The sequence below is a fragment of the Argiope bruennichi genome, chromosome 3 (assembly GCF_947563725.1).
Source record: "Argiope bruennichi chromosome 3, qqArgBrue1.1, whole genome shotgun sequence".
In the NCBI taxonomy this organism is placed as follows: Eukaryota; Metazoa; Arthropoda; class Arachnida; order Araneae; family Araneidae; genus Argiope; species Argiope bruennichi.
In genome coordinates this window covers 20,405,188-20,425,471 of record NC_079153.1, presented here as the reverse complement: position 1 = coordinate 20,425,471, position 20,284 = coordinate 20,405,188, and the positions used below count along the sequence as shown (strand labels likewise).

The following is a 20,284-nucleotide window of genomic DNA, read 5'->3' as shown; positions in this document are numbered from 1 at the left end:
AGGGATACATCTTGTCTTTAAAATGCTAAACGAATTTTTCAAATTACCATTAAATGGATTTCGTGTTAAACTTCATAAAAGGCAGTGGAATAACTTCTGATTCTCTTTCAGTATGTTCGGAGCCTTCACAATGGACGTCATAGCGAAGTCAGCTTTTGGAACCCAAATCAACTCCCACAACGATCCGCAAAACGAGTTCGTGAGGAAAGTGCAAGAAAGCTTCCTTTCATTCACTATCCCACGCTTCATATTTTCCAGTAAGTGCTTCAAGCTTCCGATAAGTTTTCTTTTCAAGAGCAATGAATGATGTCCGTTCATACAATATTAAAATAGCGTTGCAAATACAATTGCCTGTTCTACCTCCGTCTGATGGCATATCTATAATATAGTGTAACTCAAACAAATTGATGATGTGATCTATTCTGATAAAGTAAAGGGACATGAGCCGAAGTTTGTAGATTCTGCTATTTTTCAATTCTTCGTAAGAGATTATTTCCCAGCATATCAAAATCGTTTTTTTAATCGCCAGACTGTGTAAAGGCTAGAAAAATATAAAAATAGGTATCCAGCATGTTGAACAAAATATATTTGAATATACACTGTCACTTTGTGACAGTGGTATGTCACTTGGTGGTATGGAATTCTATGCCTGTTGTACTTGTTCTGTCAATACTGGAAGAATCAGTACTGGCTGTGGATGATTCTGGAGTTGTCGTCCAATGATATCCCATACGTGCTCAATTGGAGACAGATTTGGTGATCTTGTAGACCAAGGTAACATGTAGACACTCTGTAGAGCACGTTGCATTACAACAGCGGTATGAGCATAAGTGTTATCCTGTTGTAAAACTACTCCTTGAATGTTGTTCATGAATGGCAGCTCAACAGGTTGAATTACCAGACTGACATACAAATTTGAAGTCAGTGTGTTTGGGATAACCACGAGAGTGCTCCTGCTGTCATAGGAAATTGCTCCCCAGACCATGACTCCAGGTGTAGGTCCAGTGTGTCTAGGCTGCAGACAGTTTGATTGCAGTGTTCCTCTGGCCCCATGCTGACCAACACATGGTCATCACTGGCGCCAAGGCAGAACATGCTTTCATCAGAAAACATAGCAGATCTCCACTCCGTCCTCCAATTAGCTCTGACTTGACACCACTGTCATCGCAAACGGCAATGGCTTGGAGTCAGTGGAATGCACGCTACAAAGCGCATGGCTCGGAGTTGTCCTACAAATAACAGATTTCTAACAGTTCGTTGTACCACTGTGGTACCAACTGCAGCTCGAACTTCTGCCATTGACGCAGTACGATGCGCCACAGTCGACGACGAATATGGCGGTCTTCCCTCTCACTAGTGCCACTTGGCCACCCAGAATCCGGTCTTCTTGAGGCAGTACCATCCCTTGACCACTGCTCCCAACTATCATTCACAATGGATACTTTCCGGCCAAGTCTTTCTGCAATAGCGCGGGAAAAAATCCACCTTCTCGTAGCCCTATTACACGACCTCATTCAAATTCGGAGAGATGTTGATAATGGCTTCTTCGTCTTCTTAAAGGCATTCTTGGGTAACATCAACTCAATACGTCTGATTTCGAAGATAAATAACGCTCACAAACTTTACAGCACGCATTTAAAGCAACTAGCTCCACAATATACGGGAAGCGCGAAATTTGATTCGATGTCATCTTTCAGATGTATAAACATGACATGCCTACCATATTTTGTTTATCTAGCACAAGTCCTTCTTAGTGTTGGGATTTTTTCCCGCCAGTGTATATCTTTCTAGCATTTTATCTTAGTAACACTTCACTGTAGATTAGTTTGAAATTTTGAACCGTATTATTTATTTCTAAATATGTCACATATTAATCTTAGATATGATACTTATTAATAGTAAAAATATTTTAACTACCTTTTACCTACAATATTTACTTTCCACATTATTAAGTTTTATTATATTATCTATTTGCACACATTTTTATTATTTATTTATTTTATGTTATACTATTATTATTGTTTTATATGTTATATTATCATTATTATTTTGCATTTTATATTATTCCTAGTTGATATCACACATTGCTAATCCGACCCGCTCTGTGATACATGGATAAAATTTGAATGACCGGACCGTCGCGACAGCAATTGGCGGAAATTAAGCTTGAATCCTAAGGGCCATCGCCGGCCACGGTACTACCCTTCCCTTGGGAGGCACGTCCCTTCATCGGTAGGGGTTAGTCGATCTCACACCATTCCTATATCTACTAGGGTGGCAGAATCAACCATTCTCAAATCTGAGGTGCCCGCCAATGGGATTAATAGTTGATATACCCGGCATTGCTCGGAATTAAAATCCTTTCATGTCTAATATGTTTAACGTAAAAATTACTTTTGTATAAAATATTATAATTCATAAAATATTTTTACTGTCTGAAATATTTTTAATTAAAATTAGAATATCTATTAAATTAGACGGTATTGTAAAAATTAATTATTATTTTACTAATATTTTTTATGCTAATTTTGGAAATATTGTTCACAAAGGCTGAATTATAAGCAAAGTTTTTTTTTGTTAGATAATTAGAGCTTTTTAATCTAGAAAACAGAATATTTTCAAAGAAAAATCGCAGAGAGCCCTGTTTATGTCCTATAGAATTGTATAGAATATATTCATTAAATCCAAAAGTTTGTTTGTTCATCATACAATCCAGGAAGATGCTAAGCTATGTAATAAAACAAGAATGGAGTAAGAAAGTTTATGCTGAACGAAACCCTTGTGACCTATGCTTACTGATAACAGTATAAGAGAAATATTTTACATTTCCCTCATTTTGCTTTATCTCCTGTTAAATGTCATTCAACTTTCAACTCTCTCAGATAATAGTTCATTTTATTTTCGCAATAATGACTCATCAAATTGAAGGACAAGTTCTTAAAGTTGCCGGTTTCAACCTAGCAACTCCGTTTTTCTTCAATGGGCTGTTAGTTATACGCTGCATATTTTAGAGTGGAAACTCCAAATAAGTTTTACAAATACGAAGCAAAAGGCGATATTAAAAATGCCGTTTAGCTGAAAGCTTTCATGCCTTAACAAATTAGAGTAGAAGATGCTAAAACTCCTTTAGCGGATAAAATTAATAAACGATAACTATAAGAGGGTAAATATATGTGTTATACATATAAAATATATATGTCGCCGTTAAAACAGCTTACACAGGATTTGTAGACGCAAGAAACTAGTTTTAATTTAATAGTTACGAAATACATTTAGAAATGAATTTTGAAAGATTTTCTATAATTAAAAGAAAAAAATTTAATTACAATAATATTAGTACTATTAAAAGATAATTTAAAACTCTTTAGTATTATATAAAAATAATTTTTGTGTGATAAAATATTTTCAAAGTTAAAGGCAGATAATGGAGAAAATTATCGTTTTTTTTTTTTTTTTTTTTTTGCTATCTAATGAGATATTTTAAACTATATCTACCAAGACTACCATCATGTTGACGGTTTTCAAATTCCATGCTTAAAATTTTTGATATAATTTATGTATTGTACTAGAACTTTATGAAAACTTTAAATGAAATATAAGAACAATTGCCTATTCCTATTTAATTTCCACTCGGCCATTTTAACTTCCATAATCAGTATGACATACACCTATTTATACCATCAAAATGAAGGCTTAACAGTTTCAAAGTTTATAATATTTTATGGATCATCTATGCAATGATGGAATTATTTACATTCATTTATACAAAGCTTTCAGACATTTCCTGGAAAAATTTGAGAAACATTTTTCATGTGAAATTATATTAATTGATCCAAAGTGTTCGGTAGCCGTTATAATGGGATCTATTTTGTTCCGATTATTATTCAGTTTAGAGCCAGAAGCTCTAATGGATATCGTATAAATACAAATACAAACTGTTTTTCTTGGTTTTTTTATTAATAATTAATGAATTATTATATTAAATGTTGTTTTTGTTATTTCTTTGTTTTTTACATAAACTAATACAAACGTTTTGAAAGCTAGGATGATACAACCCCCCCCCCTCGTCAATTTGACGGGTGTGCTAAAACTGTATTTATATTTAACACCGGTAGTTGTAGTGTTCGGCATTGCCGGCGTCCTGGCATAAAGGTAGCGCGTCTTCCCCGTGATTTGGGCGACTCCCGGTTCGGGCATGTTTGTCCTTCATCTGTTCTATCTGTGAGATATGTGAATGTGCCCCGATGTATAAAGGGGTTGTGCAAGTGAATGTGATGCGTGAGTAGCAAAGTCGTACTCTTGGCCCTAGCTGGCGCTACTAAACACAAGAGACGCTCGCTCCCGGCTTAAAATCGCTGAATTCGAAATCTGCGGGCTTGTCTATGGGAAGTGCCATCAGAAACAACAACAACAACAACACAGGAGGTGAAAATAACAAATTTGGCCTTGAAATGCACCTCATAATGTCAGATTCCTGCCATTCACAATTTTGAAAGAACTCTTCAGATTGATAGACAGATACATTCATTTTTTTGCTTTATATTTTAGATTAACGGGTTTTTCATACATATTTTTCCCACGTAGAATTGTAATAAAAATATACTATTGCTATTTAATAATGTTTCAAAGAGGTATGCATTTTACAGAAATTTTTTCCCTTCAGTTTTGGTCCCCACGTGGCTGCTGAAGTTGCTGCCGGCCAGTTTGAACCCTATGCTTTTGGACAAGGACAACTTCTTCCGGGACGTCATCACAAAAATCATTCAGAAAAGGAAAGAAACTGGAACAGTATGTATAGAAGATTTTTATTACTCTAGTTAATAAATCTTTTCCCAGCGGACTCAACAGATTTTCTAAAACATTTTTTTTATCTTATTTTCATATTGAATTTACTTCTTTTTCCCAGAGTAATCCCAACGAACTATCTCATTGCAGACGGCAAGAGTTGCAATAAAATTCGAAGAAAGTGTGATTTCTTTCCCGGCCCGTATAAGCCTAAATTTTGTTTATCTGACATTTGAGTTTAAAGATCTTGTTGTTTAGTAAAAAATTTATATTAGATGAATAAATAAGCACATCATCCATGCAGGAAATATTTTCTAACATATCCTATCGTAGCTCATAAATGATGCTGTGTATTTTTGGTATGGTGTCAAGTTAATACTTTCTGTTTTTGTGTAAATGAGGTGATAAATTCATTGAATTTGCAGAGGTACAACGATTTCTTGCAACTTCTGATGGATGCAGCCGTGGAAAATGCCCGATTGGAAAATCAGGAAACGGCGGAAGACGAAACTGATCGCTTCGGAAGTGTCAGCAACAACGATGCTCTCTCAGCTTATATCAAGCACAAAAGTATTACTTTTTTATTTCTATGCTTTTGTTTATAGTTTAATGCATGTTGTTATTCGTAATATTATCATGTGTATATGATGCAAAGAAATGATGAAAATGGAGAATTCGTTAAATTCCTGTGGTAGATGATCAATTCATAGAAGATGTCAAAATAACAACTCTGTGGGGTGGGGAGATTTCCGTAAAGAAAGTAACTGATTTGATCACATTCCTTACCTGTTCTATTGAAAAGATGAAAGAAACTAGTCAGGACTTGCACAGTTCGGTTTCGCTTGTTATAAATCCCCTTTTTCTCACCAACACCTAAAAAGATCAGCTGAAAAAAAATAAAGAAATTTAGACATATCAGTGGATTCCACAGTTTTGGTTGATGTACCAAAGGGAGACAGAGACCCATTAGATGTAAATAACATTGTGGGGGTCGTATTAGATATAAAAAATAATTTATAACAAATTGGTGTCTTAATTGGAGTTACAAAAGATTGGCTACCTAGAAATACTCTTCAAATAGCTACTACAACATTTACCGAAATAGCTCTCGGACTAACCTAAGTCTGCGTGAGATTGAAGGAAAATTATCCTTATTTGGAAGTCAAGGATTTAAGAAGTGTTCCTGCGAACAATCCAAAATACAATGAAAAACAAAAAGGTGTGCCTGTAAAAAAAGCAACTTACTTTGTAACTCCAGATGCCACAAATTAACAACGTATTTTAATAAAAATGAATGAACATTATTATTTATTAATTACATTCACTAAAAATGTTTATACTTTCACTAAAATATCCTTTTTGCTTTTAAAAATATCAGCTTAAATACCTTTTTTTCGTTTGTTAATTATTATCGAATAAATAATTTGTGTTTCAGTGACTATCGTTGTATTATCTACTCTACATTTAATAATATATAGTTTTTTTTAAATAAATGCTTTTATTATTTAAACAATATTATTTCATCTTTTCACTAAAATTGTTAAAGGATTTGACCAAATCACTTACTTTCTTTAGAGAATTCAATCCATAGAGTTTCTGTTTTAACATCTTCCGTGAATTGATCATTTACCTTAGATATTTGATCAAATCGCCATTTTTATCATGTCCTTGTGTCATATATACAAGAATCTGAAAACCGCAAATAATGAGTTGCAATTTATTTGGAAGGGGGAGGGGCAAGAAGTGCCTGCTGAGCGGGTAATTTCTGATAGTTACCATTATTTATAACTACTTTATTTTGTCATTCAATATATAGTTATTAAAAAGCATTGTAACAATAACTAGTAAAGAAATAGAAATGTCCAAAACATTTTCTAAATTTCGAACGTATAGTCATTTCCAAATGATAAGAATGTTGTGCATAGCCATTTTTACTTCATGCAGTTCATTAAAAGAAAGCCAATTTAGAAACTTTATCGTATTAATAAAAGCGAAAGTTGAAATTCTGCTTTCGAATTAAGGTTTAAGGAAAGTAATTTTTTTTTTTTTTTTGAAAATCATTATTAACAAGAATGGAAAATGTCATAAAACAATTAAACTTCGAATTTCATTACAACAGTAAGAAGTGTTCTTACAAACTGCGTTTAAAACTGATTTTGAGACTATATTAAAGTTAAAGAGAAAAATTGCACGGAATAAAACTGTAAATCAATAATTAATTTTTATTTAAAATATTCTATATTTTTTTGTTATGGGGAGGAGAAATATTAAAATTTAAAAATCATTATAATCAATTAATTCAATTTTAATTCATTAAAAGTGATGTAATTAAAATTTTGAAAAATTCTTTCTTTATTTATTTAGAGCAGTTTTTCAACTAGAAATATTTGTCTGTCTATAACATTTTAGTAATCGTTTATTGGGTCACGATTAGCCAATAATCTATATAATAAATTCAAATTATCCGGGCCTTTTAAATTAAATTATTGACATCCGAATCTCCCGAATTATAATTATTGTGAAATTTATTGTTTGTGATTGATCTTAATAATTTATTTTAATATGTGTATAGTTCAGCAACGGATTGTAAATCCTCCGCGCACTTGCGCATGCGTTAGGGTGGGTTTAATTCGTCAAAATAGGGGTGAAAGGAAAGACGAAAGGAGATGTTTAAATTTACTAGTATCTAATAGGGGAAATCCAAGGTCAATACCGTAAATGCACTCATCGTTCCGTGTCTCACCCCTTAATGAGATGGAGTCGTCGAAATGTGGTCGTCTTAGAATCCGTTGGCGAATTATATTATAAATGATATTTATTATGAAAAATTCATTCCAATATTAATTAGTGGTAGGGAAAAATGGTGTAACAATGCCAATAAGTTTGACTTTTAATTGCTTTGCAAATTTTATAGAGAGAAACTCGAAAACTTCGTGTATACGTAGATGAATGTACGAAATATATTTCACTAATGGAAACATTGACACTACAAGGTCTATATAATTTTTTTATAATTTTACTGTCACTCTCCAAATAATTCAAATCATATTTATAAAATTGTCTATCCTATTTAGTGAAATTTCGAAGCTGGAAGTATATGTTTAAATGCATTACTTCAAAAAACAAACGATTATTCCTTTCTTTGAAAATCGCTCTAGTTTTTGTCTCAAGTTGTTGATTCAGAAGTATTGTATTCATTGAAGTGCTAAATTCAATATCCATGGAGGAAACTGGATGTAAAGTACCTTAGGCAATAAAGAGGTTTGAAATATTTTTTACCTGCTTTGGAGAAGAAATTAAAATGAAAGATTTATTTAACAATAAACCTAACATCACACATTTATTTAATATAAACCTATGGCGAATCGTCAAATGATCGTTTTCCAATGTCCTATGTGAAATGCCGTTTCGTTTAGTGCTAATTGTAATCCTTGTGAAGTTCGTATCCCTAGAAATATTGAAGTATTCTCAGCTTTTGGATACTACAATAGCCTTTGAAATATAAATATTTCTTATTTATCTATTTTTTGGGCAACGCAATAACTTGTGGTATTTCGTCTGTAGGACAGTTTTAGAAATGATGCAATGGAGCATGTTCCATCTTTGGAACATGATACTTGTAGTATTTATACTATGTGTATTAAATATTCTGATTTAAAAATCATCATTCCAGTAGTGATATATATGTTTAATTTTTCAGATATAACAGATACAGAATTACTGGCCCAGTGTGTCATGTTTTTCATGGCTGGATATGAAACCACGGCGACGGTACTCACATATGTAGCTTACTGCTTGGCGATAAATCCAGAGTGGCAAGAGAAGGTGATCAAAGAAGTGGACGAAGGTTTCCAGAAACATGTGAGTGGACGTCTTAAAATATTTGACTCAGTTTAGCTAACAATCATTTTTGAGACGTTACATATTAATTAATGTTCTAAAATATTCATAAAATCTTTGAAAGAAGAGAGAAACAAAAAGAAAATAATAATAAACTGTGGAAAGATAATTTGAAATATATCTGAAAATGGCAAAAGACAGAAAAATAGATTAAAAGGTAATTTATCATATAAAAAAATTAAACAACTATTTTTGCATAAATTTATGAATGTTTGTTTTGAGCGATTACAAAGAGAGAGTATAGGTTGGGATATTCAGATCAATGGAAATGGTAAGTAATAACCTTCAAACTTTAGGAATAGCTTATATATTAATAAATTCTCAATATTGTTTTACGACAAAGGCAGTTGGGGTAACAATGTGGCAACCAATTAACCATATCGTTATAATTCAGTAATGCTTGTTTTTTAATTAATAATTCAGATTATCTATTTGCAAATAATTTTATTAAAATATTAATCATTCGTAAGATAAAATAACTTTTCATTCATATAATAAATGAATTACACCTTTTCTAGCCTGTAGAGCGCCAGCACACACATACATTCACATCCGTCTTTATTATTAGTATAGAAAATGAGTTCACAGTTTTTTTTAATTACAGAAAGAGATGAGCTACGACGCGGTGCGTGAGATGAAGATTTTGGATGCAGTGGTGTCAGAAACACTGAGGATGCACCCACCTGCTACATCGTGAGTTCATTGACATCATGAGTTTTGTATGTTTCTATTAATCCGTCGCAAAGGACCAACCTGATAAGGTTTATGATTAAACAACATCCATTTTATTAATGTAAATGACAACAGAGAAAAGGAAAACGAAAGTTAACATGCAAAATATATTAATGAAATGAACGCAATTCTTAATGAACGTGCAGCGGCCAAACAGGCGATAAATGACTGTTTGTTTCGCCAACTGGCGATAAGCATCAATCATACCTTTGGAGATGAACTTTGCTCTCCAACGGATACGAGTGATTCACTTCCTGCCTTCGCCAGCTGGCTTAGAACTTCTGTCTCGTGCTGGTCGATGGAATTACGGCCAATGTATCATATTCTATATTTGTTAATTTATTTTGTAATTAAAATTTATTTTTGTTATCTACATGGCTGGCAGCTTTCATTAAGTAAAAATGTTTTAATACTTTAATTTAAAGTAAATTTGGCAAAGCGTGTTAAACCACGCTCCAAACTGGTGACCCGGACGTGATTATCGCGCCAGGCGTTATGGCGAGCGACGAACGTTGATATCGCGCCAAGTGTTATGGCGGGCGACGGCGAGTGTGTGTGAGTGGTTGCTGCCGGTAGATGGAGCCACGACAACTGAATGAAGGATGCGGTTGTTCAGAACCAGGGTCACCAATGTGCAGGTTTGAGGTTTGAACTCGCAACGTTAGAGTTCATAGCCGAGTAACATAACCACTAGACAAAAGACCCTTACAACAAATGATGTGTATTATGAGATTCTACATAACAAAGGCTCGATAAAACTCTACCGACCCACTGGTGGGGGACTGTTGTGGTGGTAATATTATAAGCCAGATAACAACTTCCGGAGAATTAAAATTATTCTTGATCAATATGATATCGAGCCTTTGTTATGTAGAATCTCATAATACACATCATTTGTTGCAAGGGTCTTTAATCTTGAACAGTTTTATCACCAAAGTGATAGGTGTTAACCACTATGCTAGATGAAATAAATGGACCGATTTAAGCTCTTTGCGGCTTATGGGGCCAAGTTTAGGGGACAATTTCTGTCTCTGAACTTCCAAGATATTTTTATTGATATTATACGTATATCTAGAGTTTTAAACAGCAAACGTTGTGACAAATTAAAATAGCAAAACATTTCATTTCGGATCAGTTCTAGAAGAGTTGGTGTGGATATTTTGCTTATAAAAGAATAAATTTAAAAGTAACTTTAAGAAAAATAATAAGAATAAAACTAGAAATTTTTTCAATGTCTTCAGAATAATCAAATGTAATTTTACATGAAACAGTGACGTGCGAGTTATTTCGCCTATCAAGAAAAAATTTAAAACAAATAATCAGCAAATGAATTTAAAAATTTGAAAAAAAAACCCTGTGTATAATATTCTGAAATTAAAATATTCTTAATTTTAATTTGAATAACTTCGTGTGTATAGCCTCTGAAACCGACACACTTTTAAATGAAAGCAAAATAAAATATCTCAAAAGCAAAAGCTTAAGCTATAAACTTTGCTTACTTGACAATTACGACTTGTATGAGACAATTTTATTTCGTAGAAATCAGATACATCTTTATTTCCACATGTGCAATGATTGTGTAAACATAAACCGTAGCCACAGACATACGTTACAAAGTGTCCAAGTTCTGCAATGAACTGATGAATTTTTGAATTGAAATTAGAAATGTGCTTCGTCCCCTAACTGTTGAGAGTAAGCTAGGCTAGCGAATAAAGCAATCACGGGCTAGAGATATTTAAATAATATCTTTTAACAAAGGGAAGAGGGAAAAAATTGGGGATACTTCCTTGATTTCTATGTTTTGCTTCAACAGAATTTCTTGCCCTGAGAGGGAGTTAACAACGAAACCTATGTTTATTGCACCAAATATTAAAGTTATGCTGGAAATTATCCCATATATCAGGAATTATGACCCACTTTTTAGAAATCGAACCTATAGTCTATTCCTTTCATTTTCAGCTCAATGAATTTCTTCAGCGATGAATAACTCATTCTCTTCCTGATAGAGGTTTTATGGGCCAAAAAAAGAATGTCTGTGAGGAAACAACATTTATTTTTAAATTTAATAAATGTTTAACATAAAAGATAAGCGTTCGCTTCAAAATTTATGCATAGGTAAATTGAATTGAATACTCATAAAGAAAAGAAATTCATGATTAGGAGTCGTCGCCACTCTACTTATATTCCATAAAAAGCCGGGTTTCCATTTATATTAGTCAACCACACGTTAAAAAGACATCTATTTTGTTTCTTCATTCGACTCGAATCGCTTGTTTTCATATTGCGTTATTATGTTTATCATGTCGCTACTGTATGGTTCATAAAGATTTTAAGTCCATATCATTGTGAAAAGATACGAGAAAGCTACATTCAAGTGCAGAAATTCTTGGACCCACCAACAATTGACTCGCGAGTCATAGTTTGGAAGCCTTTGTTATAAATAATAGCTGTTACAAAATACATAGAATTATCTCACATTTACATTCCTGTTTTTAACATATCCCTATCATTTACAAAACATTTTGCTTTCCTCACTAGATTAAATTTGAAATATGCTGTTTTCTTTGGTCCTTTCAAAAAGTTAAAAAGGGATTAATACTGATTATAAATCCAATCTTGTGTTCACGTAGACTACGCACATCGGAATGTTATACTAGTGACCTCATTCGCCATTATTCCCTCTTGATAGTTTTGAAAACTCCAAGCTTTCAGAGATGTCAACATATTGTAATAGGAATTTCGTAGGTACGAATGGGCATAACATGAAAACTCCATAACGGATAACAACGATTTTTTATCAAGAAAATCATGAAACACAAGCATCAAAATACAGCTAGAGTGAATTCCTGGAGAAATAAAAAAAACGCGCACAAATGGTTAATTCTAAATTGAACAACACAATATTGCTTAGATTGCAGCTACAGCAACTCTGCGCACAACACTCTAAAGGAAAAGTCACTTGACTTGACCAATCCCCCTATATGCACCTTCGCTTTTATACTTCCATTACAAGGCATTGGCCCTTCTAGAAGCATCTTGTATCTTGAAAATCGCCAAAAATCCTGTACGTTCCTGAACTTTCTCTTATATCTCCAAAGACACCAAACTTATTGCCAAATCAGAAGTCATTGACCTGCATCCATTCAATTTCCATTAAAATATTTATAAAACTCACTTACTATGAGACTAACCAAGCAGGGAAGTAACATTATAGATTCGTAACAATATCATATTGTATGAATAATTATCCACAACTTTTGCAGATAATTATACATATAAATGTTACTGTAATACAGACATTCTACTTTTTCCATTACCAGTACCGAGAGAACTGCTGTGGAAGACTACAAGCTCGGAAACACTGGCATAGTGATTGAAAAAGGAATGCGAGTTACAATTCCTACCTTGAGTATGCACTATGATCCAGACTTTTTCCAGGATCCAGATACATTTAATCCAGAAAGGTGGGTCACATTTTTTTGCATTGTGTGGAATATATCCAAAATTAATTTTTCAATATTTTTGAACACTAAAAACGAATTACATTATCGATAAATGTAAAAGTGTGTCAATTTTTTTTCAAGTTTTAAAATTTATTTTATACATAGGATTCTTCAAATATATATATATATATATAAACTATCTTGAATATCATTGAAAAATGCTACTAGTTAACTTTAAATTGTAGAGTAAAGACAAAAAAATTGGGATCCAATTGCACTTCCTTTATACAAGTTCATAATATATATATATATATATATATATATATATATATATATATATATATATATATATATATATATATATATATATATATATAAACTTATTTATTTACTATAAATATTATTTAACTTAAAACTTACTCGCAGTTTCAACAAAGATTTAACAAAATATCGGTTATACAGTATGATGCTCGTTTTTGCTACGTTTAAATATAATTAAATTCGTTAAGACATGCGAAACAATTCCTGAGCGTTAGAAAGGCTTCAGACGGAAGGAGAAAAATAAATTCCTGCAGAACCATAATAAAAATTAAAATTTAATGATAAATTTTGCATGCCGTGTTAGGAAATGAAATCATATTTATTTTAAAATATGAATACTTAAATTCCTCCTAAGCATTATTGATAATACAGAAAATACACTGGTGTGCGAAACTTAAGCAACAATGTAAATTTTAAGCAAGTAGCCATGAAATTGTATAAAAAGAGTTATTGCGATCAGTACAATGAATACGTGATTCAGTACAAAGGTATGCGTATGCAAATGTCAGGAACGAAACATCATAGTCGAAGTGAGTGTACGCAAAACACGTACAGTCGGCGCACGCAGCTCAAGACTACAAGGAAAGGAAGAACGGAGGCGCAATGAAAGACATCCGCTGCAAGTGCAAGTGAGTTCTATCGTAAAATATGGTTAGAAGAAATCACCTGGACGACTTCACACGTGGAAGAATGATCGAAAAGCCGGAGGTGGGGCGCAATTTGACCATTGTAGCTGAAGAGTTCGGAATAAACAAAAGTGTCGTTTCGCGCTCTTGGAAAACCTTACAAACCATAGGTACAGTTGTTAGAAAGGTTGATGGTGGCCGTCCTAGGAAAAGAACTGCAGTTGATGACCGATATACCGTCCTGCAGGTGGAAAAAGCCCGATACCAGTCAACAAACACCACTGCTCAGCATCTGTATACAGCAACAGGGCGACAAGTGTCGCGGTTTACTGTGGCCAGATACCTTAACAAAGCTGGCCTATTCGCCCACGTCCTAAACGCTACATCCCTTCGAAAGCTGGCCATCAGTGGCAGTGTTTAGAATGGTGTAAGGAGCACAAAAACTGGACATATCATCAATGGAGTCGTGTCTCCTTTACGGACGAAAGTCGTATCAGTGCCACAAGTCATTATCAACGCCAATTGATTTGGAGAGAGGTCTGGACACGGTTTCATCCCAATAACATCACGGAAAGAGACATTTACGGTGATCCTGGAGTTGTCGTCAGGGAGGCATTATGCTAAACGGGTGGACTGAGCTCCGCGTTTTCGAAAGAGGTTCCGTAATCAGAGATTGCTATTGCAAGGAGATGATCCTTCCCCATGTGCGTCTATTCCTAGGTGCTATTGGACCATACTTCGTTTTAATGGATGACAATGCACCACCACACCGGACTGCTGATGTTCAGCTGCTACTAGAAAGTGAAGATATCATTCAAATGGATTGGCCAGCATTCTCTCCCGATTTAAATCCGATAGAACATGTGTGGGACGCTTTGGAGATACGCTTTGAGACACGATTACATCCTCCGGGGAAGACCCAACACTGAAACATATGCTGATTGAGTAATGGGCGCTCTTGCCTCAAGAACTGTTCGACAATCTGGTGCTGGGTAGGGAGAGACGGTGCGAAGCAACCATAACAGTAAGGGAAGGGCATATCCCATACTAAAGAACATCTGCTTGTTGTTCTTCCTCTTCGACAGACAATCATGTATAGCTATACGATGAGTTCAACAAAGCCATTTTTTGTTTGATTCCATACTATATGCATTGTATTCATTTTTCAACTATGCTTTCGAGGTTTAAGTGCAAAATGCTGTCTCTCATTTCTGAATTTCATGTTTCTCAGATGATTTCTTGTGGAGTTATGGCAAAAAAAAAGCACCTGTTGCTTAAGTTTTGCACACCAGTGTAGAAACTGAGTTGAAACTCAGGAATATAAAAATTCATATTGTATATTTTTAAATTTATGAGAATTTTGATGAAAAATTTTATTTATATTTTCCAGGAATTAAAGTTTCAGGACATTCGCCACTTCACTTAGCCTATCGGTATAAAAATAACCTATTACACTTTAATAATCCCTAAAAAAGACACTTGCTGTTAATTAGAAAAATTAACAGAAATTGAAAGAAAAACATTGAAATGAATGACATAAATAAAATGGAAGAGAGAATGGTATGCAAACCTAATTTTAATTGAATTAATTGCAAGAGAAAGGTGACAACATGGGGAGGTTACTGCATGTAAATTAATTCATTTGGCTTTATTACGCAATTTCTATAGTTTCTCATATAACTCCCTTATATTAATAAGCAAACTGGTTCGTATTTTATCTGTGATGTGTTGCTTGCATAAATACCGATTCCCCTCCCCATACCTGATTCAATTTTTAAGATCGCTCCCGAGTAATGCAGGATTTATTAAATTTCAAAATCAAATTTCAAATTAGGCCTAACCTTATAGTTTTATGTAATAAATCCTTAAATGGAAAATTTAAAAAATTACGTATCAAGTGAATTAAAATAGTTTTTAATATAAAGAAAGATTTAAAAAAACTCACAGCAGCTTAAATAAAATATATAAATCCAGAAAAATTGTGCTATGTACTCATCAGTGCTCTTCTTTACCGCATTGAGAAATTACACTCCCCCATCCTGCCTAAGCATTCCGGGTGAACTGAATAACACAACTGCTATGAATAATATGTCAGAGTCACATGGACAATCGATAGAATTTATGGACGCCACAGTACAGCTTTCCTTTATATAGCAACCTTGCTAAGCGAAATATGGCCCATCATCAGTGGTCGGACCTTTAATCAATTTGCATCACCATTATTATGGAAAATCCTTTAATTTACTAGTAACTGCTAAATGATTTAGAAAATATGCTGAAATGAATGGGGAAAGTTCGATAAAGTTTTTTTTTCTTTTTTTTTCACTAGAGACATTACAAAATGCTTGTGCTTGAACAAAAACATTTCTAATTTGTTTATAGATTTTTGGACGAGCCGAAGCATCCTCAGTATGCTTATCTACCGTTTGGTGCAGGACCCAGAAACTGTCTTGGAATGCGGTTTGCTCTACTAGAAATTAAGATGTGCATAAGCAATGTGTTACGACATTTTAGGCTCAAACCTCATGCAACCACAAAGGTGAGGCAACGTTTTTACATTTTTATAATCACATTTTTGGAAACATTGTAATGGTTTAATCAGAAAATTTTATGATGAATATAAATTTTTATTTATGTTATTTTAGTATCTTAACATTATTATTTCATGTTTATTATTTAAAAAAAAAGAATATTTTGTGTTTTTATAAAAAAAAAAGTACTTGCCGATTTTTGCTAAACATGCGTAAGAATTTAAAATTGATTAAATAATAAAAATAACGAAATCCCGCACAAAATTTATTTCATGTTGATTTAAAGACAGAATGTTTTAAAAAAGCTGTCTGTACTGATTGTCTTTTAGCCATCATTAACGTAACATTTAAGGAATATTCCAGAGTTTAAGATGAAATATTACTTCATATATGATGAGCATTCTTTCATTTCATATTTAGTGTATGCTTTAAAATATCAACGAAATGCACTCATCCGGATTAAAGACGGCACACCAACTTTGCTTGTCTCGAAAGAGTTAATGAGCAAATACTGTAGCAATGAAATATGCTTGAATTGAATAAACCAAACATTGTATTAAGAAATTGTGAACTGTTTTAGAATATATTAAAAACGAATTTTTAAAAAAGACATGAATTTCTTAACCCTGATTATAGCTGTAGATATATGGGGCAAAAATCAACCCGAAACTGTAATTTGAAAATTGGGACACCTGTTTAATTTTCTATTTACAATAATAACCCTTAATCGATGTTTAGAATTAAATCATTTTAGAATTTACTATATATAGTTAAGAATAATTATTAATTGAATGAAGAATCTTATCTACATAAAATAAAAATTTGGATAAAAAATTCTTTCAAATATATTAGGTCCCATCTAATTAAAAAAAATCGAATTCGAATTCTCCATTTTAAAGTTCAAATTTTTTTCTAAAGCAATTTGAATATTTTGTTTACATAAAATCACAATTAATTAATTAATAATTAGAATATAATTATTAGTAATTCGAATTTATTTTTATAAATTCTAAATCAAAGCTGAAATTGTAAAAAAAAAGCTTTATTTCTTATTTGATTTCTCTCATTAAATGAATTTGTAATTTGTTTTTTTAAACAGATTAATTTATTCAAGGACTTTACAACTATACATTGTATTCTATTTAAAAAAATCAGCAAAATTTCTAATTTAAAAAACCTTTTTGCATGTGACATATGAGTTGTAGAGTTTATTTTAAATAGTTATTGTACAAAATGTTGTCAATATATATTTGTCTCTCAAATGAAACACGTTTTACAATTTATTAAATTATTAAAAAACAAGATCTGTAATTGTTATTTTATAAATTAATTTTTATTATTAATAGTTAAGTTTTTTTTATATATTAAAGACGACAAAATTGCATACTTTATTCAAAACTGGAAACATTTTAATTTAGTAAAGAAATTCAAAATTGGTATTTTTTTGTTAAAATTTGCTTTTGGTAATTGCTGTCATTTATTACATAATTACATCCAGTTACGTTTGGATGCTCATTGCTTGCTTTTATTGAATTCGACTTGTTTTATGTTTATAAAAAATAATATTATGAAATAGATATTCACTTACTTAATGATATGTCATAGTTTGTAAATTCTGTACATTTGTGTTTTCTCTGCAGCAGTACGCCGTTTTATTGTTTTCTTAAATTAATGGACAGTTATTTTTATTAATAGCTTAATTATTAGTTAGTTTTATTATAATTAAAGTTTGATTTCATGTGAGTGGCGTCACCTGGTAACGGATGTTAGAAAAGAAATTATTACAAATTCTTTAATATTTATAATAATATATTATAAATTGAAGTTAAAATGTATAAAATAAATAAGATAAAGAAACATTTATTTTACAGTAATAAATTTTTTTTAAATTTTTTTAAAAAAAATAATTTTTTAAGATAAAAATATCTTGCTTTCAGGTGCCGCTGGAATATAAAAAGGGAATGCTTCTTCTTTCTGTGAATGACCTTCCTTTGAGTTTAGAGAAAAGAACAGATGTGAAGTAAGAATGAGGATTAAAAACGAAGAAAATATTTTGATACTGTTAGTGATTTATCACCTAGAAGCTTTATATGTTTCAAATATACGTATATATGTGAAAGAAGTGATATTAACTATGTTTTATGAATTGCTAAAAATTATTCATCATATCACTTTGGTATAGAATTTAAAAAATCATCTTTGTTACAATTTGATATTTTTTTTAATTCTTTTATATACTAGTATCCTTTAGATTCCTTCTGTCTTTCCCAGTATAAGATCTGAATACATAAATAATTCGTACAAATAGCTGCTGTATAATTAATAGATTTTATCAGAAAAAATGATTTGCGACAGTTAAGAAGAAACGATTAATATTACGCTATTAATCGTTATTGAGTTATTTCTAGAAAATTATTATCTTACATTTCTTGTTTTTAAATCAAGGACTGCTAATATTTACGAATAATCAAAAAATAATATCTCATTTTACAGGAACGAACTTCCTTTGTACGAATTAATAATAAAGTGAATTTTATTTGCATTTTACGTCTAGATATTTATATATTATTTAAGAGATTTCGTTTTAAGAGACAAAATCTCTTTCAGCGCACTCTATCACCTTCCGGTTAAAATTACGACTACGATTTCTTTGATGAATGTTGTTTGTTTTGGTGTTTTACTCTCACCTATTAAAGTTTGCTTCATCATTTATTATTTTGCTCATTAGATACAAGCGTTTAAAATTTAACCCCCTGAACGCGGTTAATTTGCGCCACTTAACCGCTCCCGATGGTTTCAATTTTGCGCTCAAAATTTAAGTTAAAGTCTAAGCTTTAGTAAACATTTAACAAAATAAAAAAAATACTGGTAAAAAGTAGTTGTTCGGTACTCCAAAGTCTAGAGCTCCCTCTATCGGCATTTTTTAAACTTTGTCTTAAAAAAATTTTTGTTTAAGAAAATACTAATTTAAAGAATGATTTTAGCGAAAACCGCAAATGAATCGATCCATTTTTCCATTTTTTTTTATCATCATTTGAAATTTAGGGCCCTGAACTTTGATGGGGCCTATCTCCTTCGGAAGACGTTTGGGACACTTGGTTTCCTATTTACTATTACTCGTCTTGATGTGTACTATCACCCCTTAAAGTTACTCCCATCATTTATGAAACACCCTGTATGTAAGGAAAATTAGATGCCTGTAATGAGGAGAATTAACTTCATATAAGAAAGAATAGATACAGGGTGGTTATTATTAAACTTCTCCTATACAGCGCAAACGGGTGAACGGATTGCAACGAAATTTGGTATATAGACTATACACGAGATGCGCTCACGAAATTTTGAAAAAAAAAGTTTTAAAATGTAAGGCACTTTTTCCAGAAAAATATTAAATTTAACACAATGAACGACCAAAACGGAATACAGAAACAATATTAGTAATCCAGAAAAAGAATTACAAGTAATAAAATGAAAAACCGGGTAAAGCTGGAAACTCCATAACGCTTCATGTGCGAAGCATCACAACTGATCAATTACGATCTATTGTTGAATATATTGTCCATCGACTTGAAATTTTGCAGGGGAATGTCCTTTCTTTACATCGTCCTGGATTAGATTTACAACTGCTCCTCTTGTGCAATTTCATCCTAATCCTTGTTTCTGCAAAATGAACTGTTCTTTTAAACAGCGTACTGTTATTTTTTCCTTACCTTTACGAAAAGCGGTTCGATGACAAGGTGATCAGAAACTAATCAATAAATGTTAATATTGTTTCTGTATTCCGTTTTCATGGTTTATTGTGTTAAATTGAATATTTTTCCGGAAAAGGCGTTCTCTAGTGGTCATTTTGGAACTTTTTTTCCCTTCGAAATTCCGTGAACGCATTTCGTGTATAGTCTATATACAAAATTTCGTTGCAATCCGTTCTCTTGTTTGCGTTTTAGGC

General features: G+C 32.2%; 1 protein-coding gene across 1 annotated transcript in view; it reads left to right on the top strand.

Annotated features, from left to right (window-relative positions):
- Positions 1-20,250, top strand: part of LOC129963550 (cytochrome P450 3A5-like) — a 29,248-nt gene extending 8,998 nt beyond the window's left edge. The window contains exons 7-14 of the mRNA XM_056078003.1: positions 112-257; positions 4,664-4,788; positions 5,211-5,355; positions 8,486-8,646; positions 9,290-9,378; positions 12,738-12,881; positions 16,190-16,346; positions 18,276-20,250. Of these exons, the coding sequence (XP_055933978.1) occupies positions 112-257; positions 4,664-4,788; positions 5,211-5,355; positions 8,486-8,646; positions 9,290-9,378; positions 12,738-12,881; positions 16,190-16,346; positions 18,276-18,362 (1,054 nt within the window). The 3' untranslated portion in view covers positions 18,363-20,250. The remainder of the gene's footprint in view (positions 1-111; positions 258-4,663; positions 4,789-5,210; positions 5,356-8,485; positions 8,647-9,289; positions 9,379-12,737; positions 12,882-16,189; positions 16,347-18,275) is intronic.
- Positions 20,251-20,284: the final 34 nt, after the last annotated feature.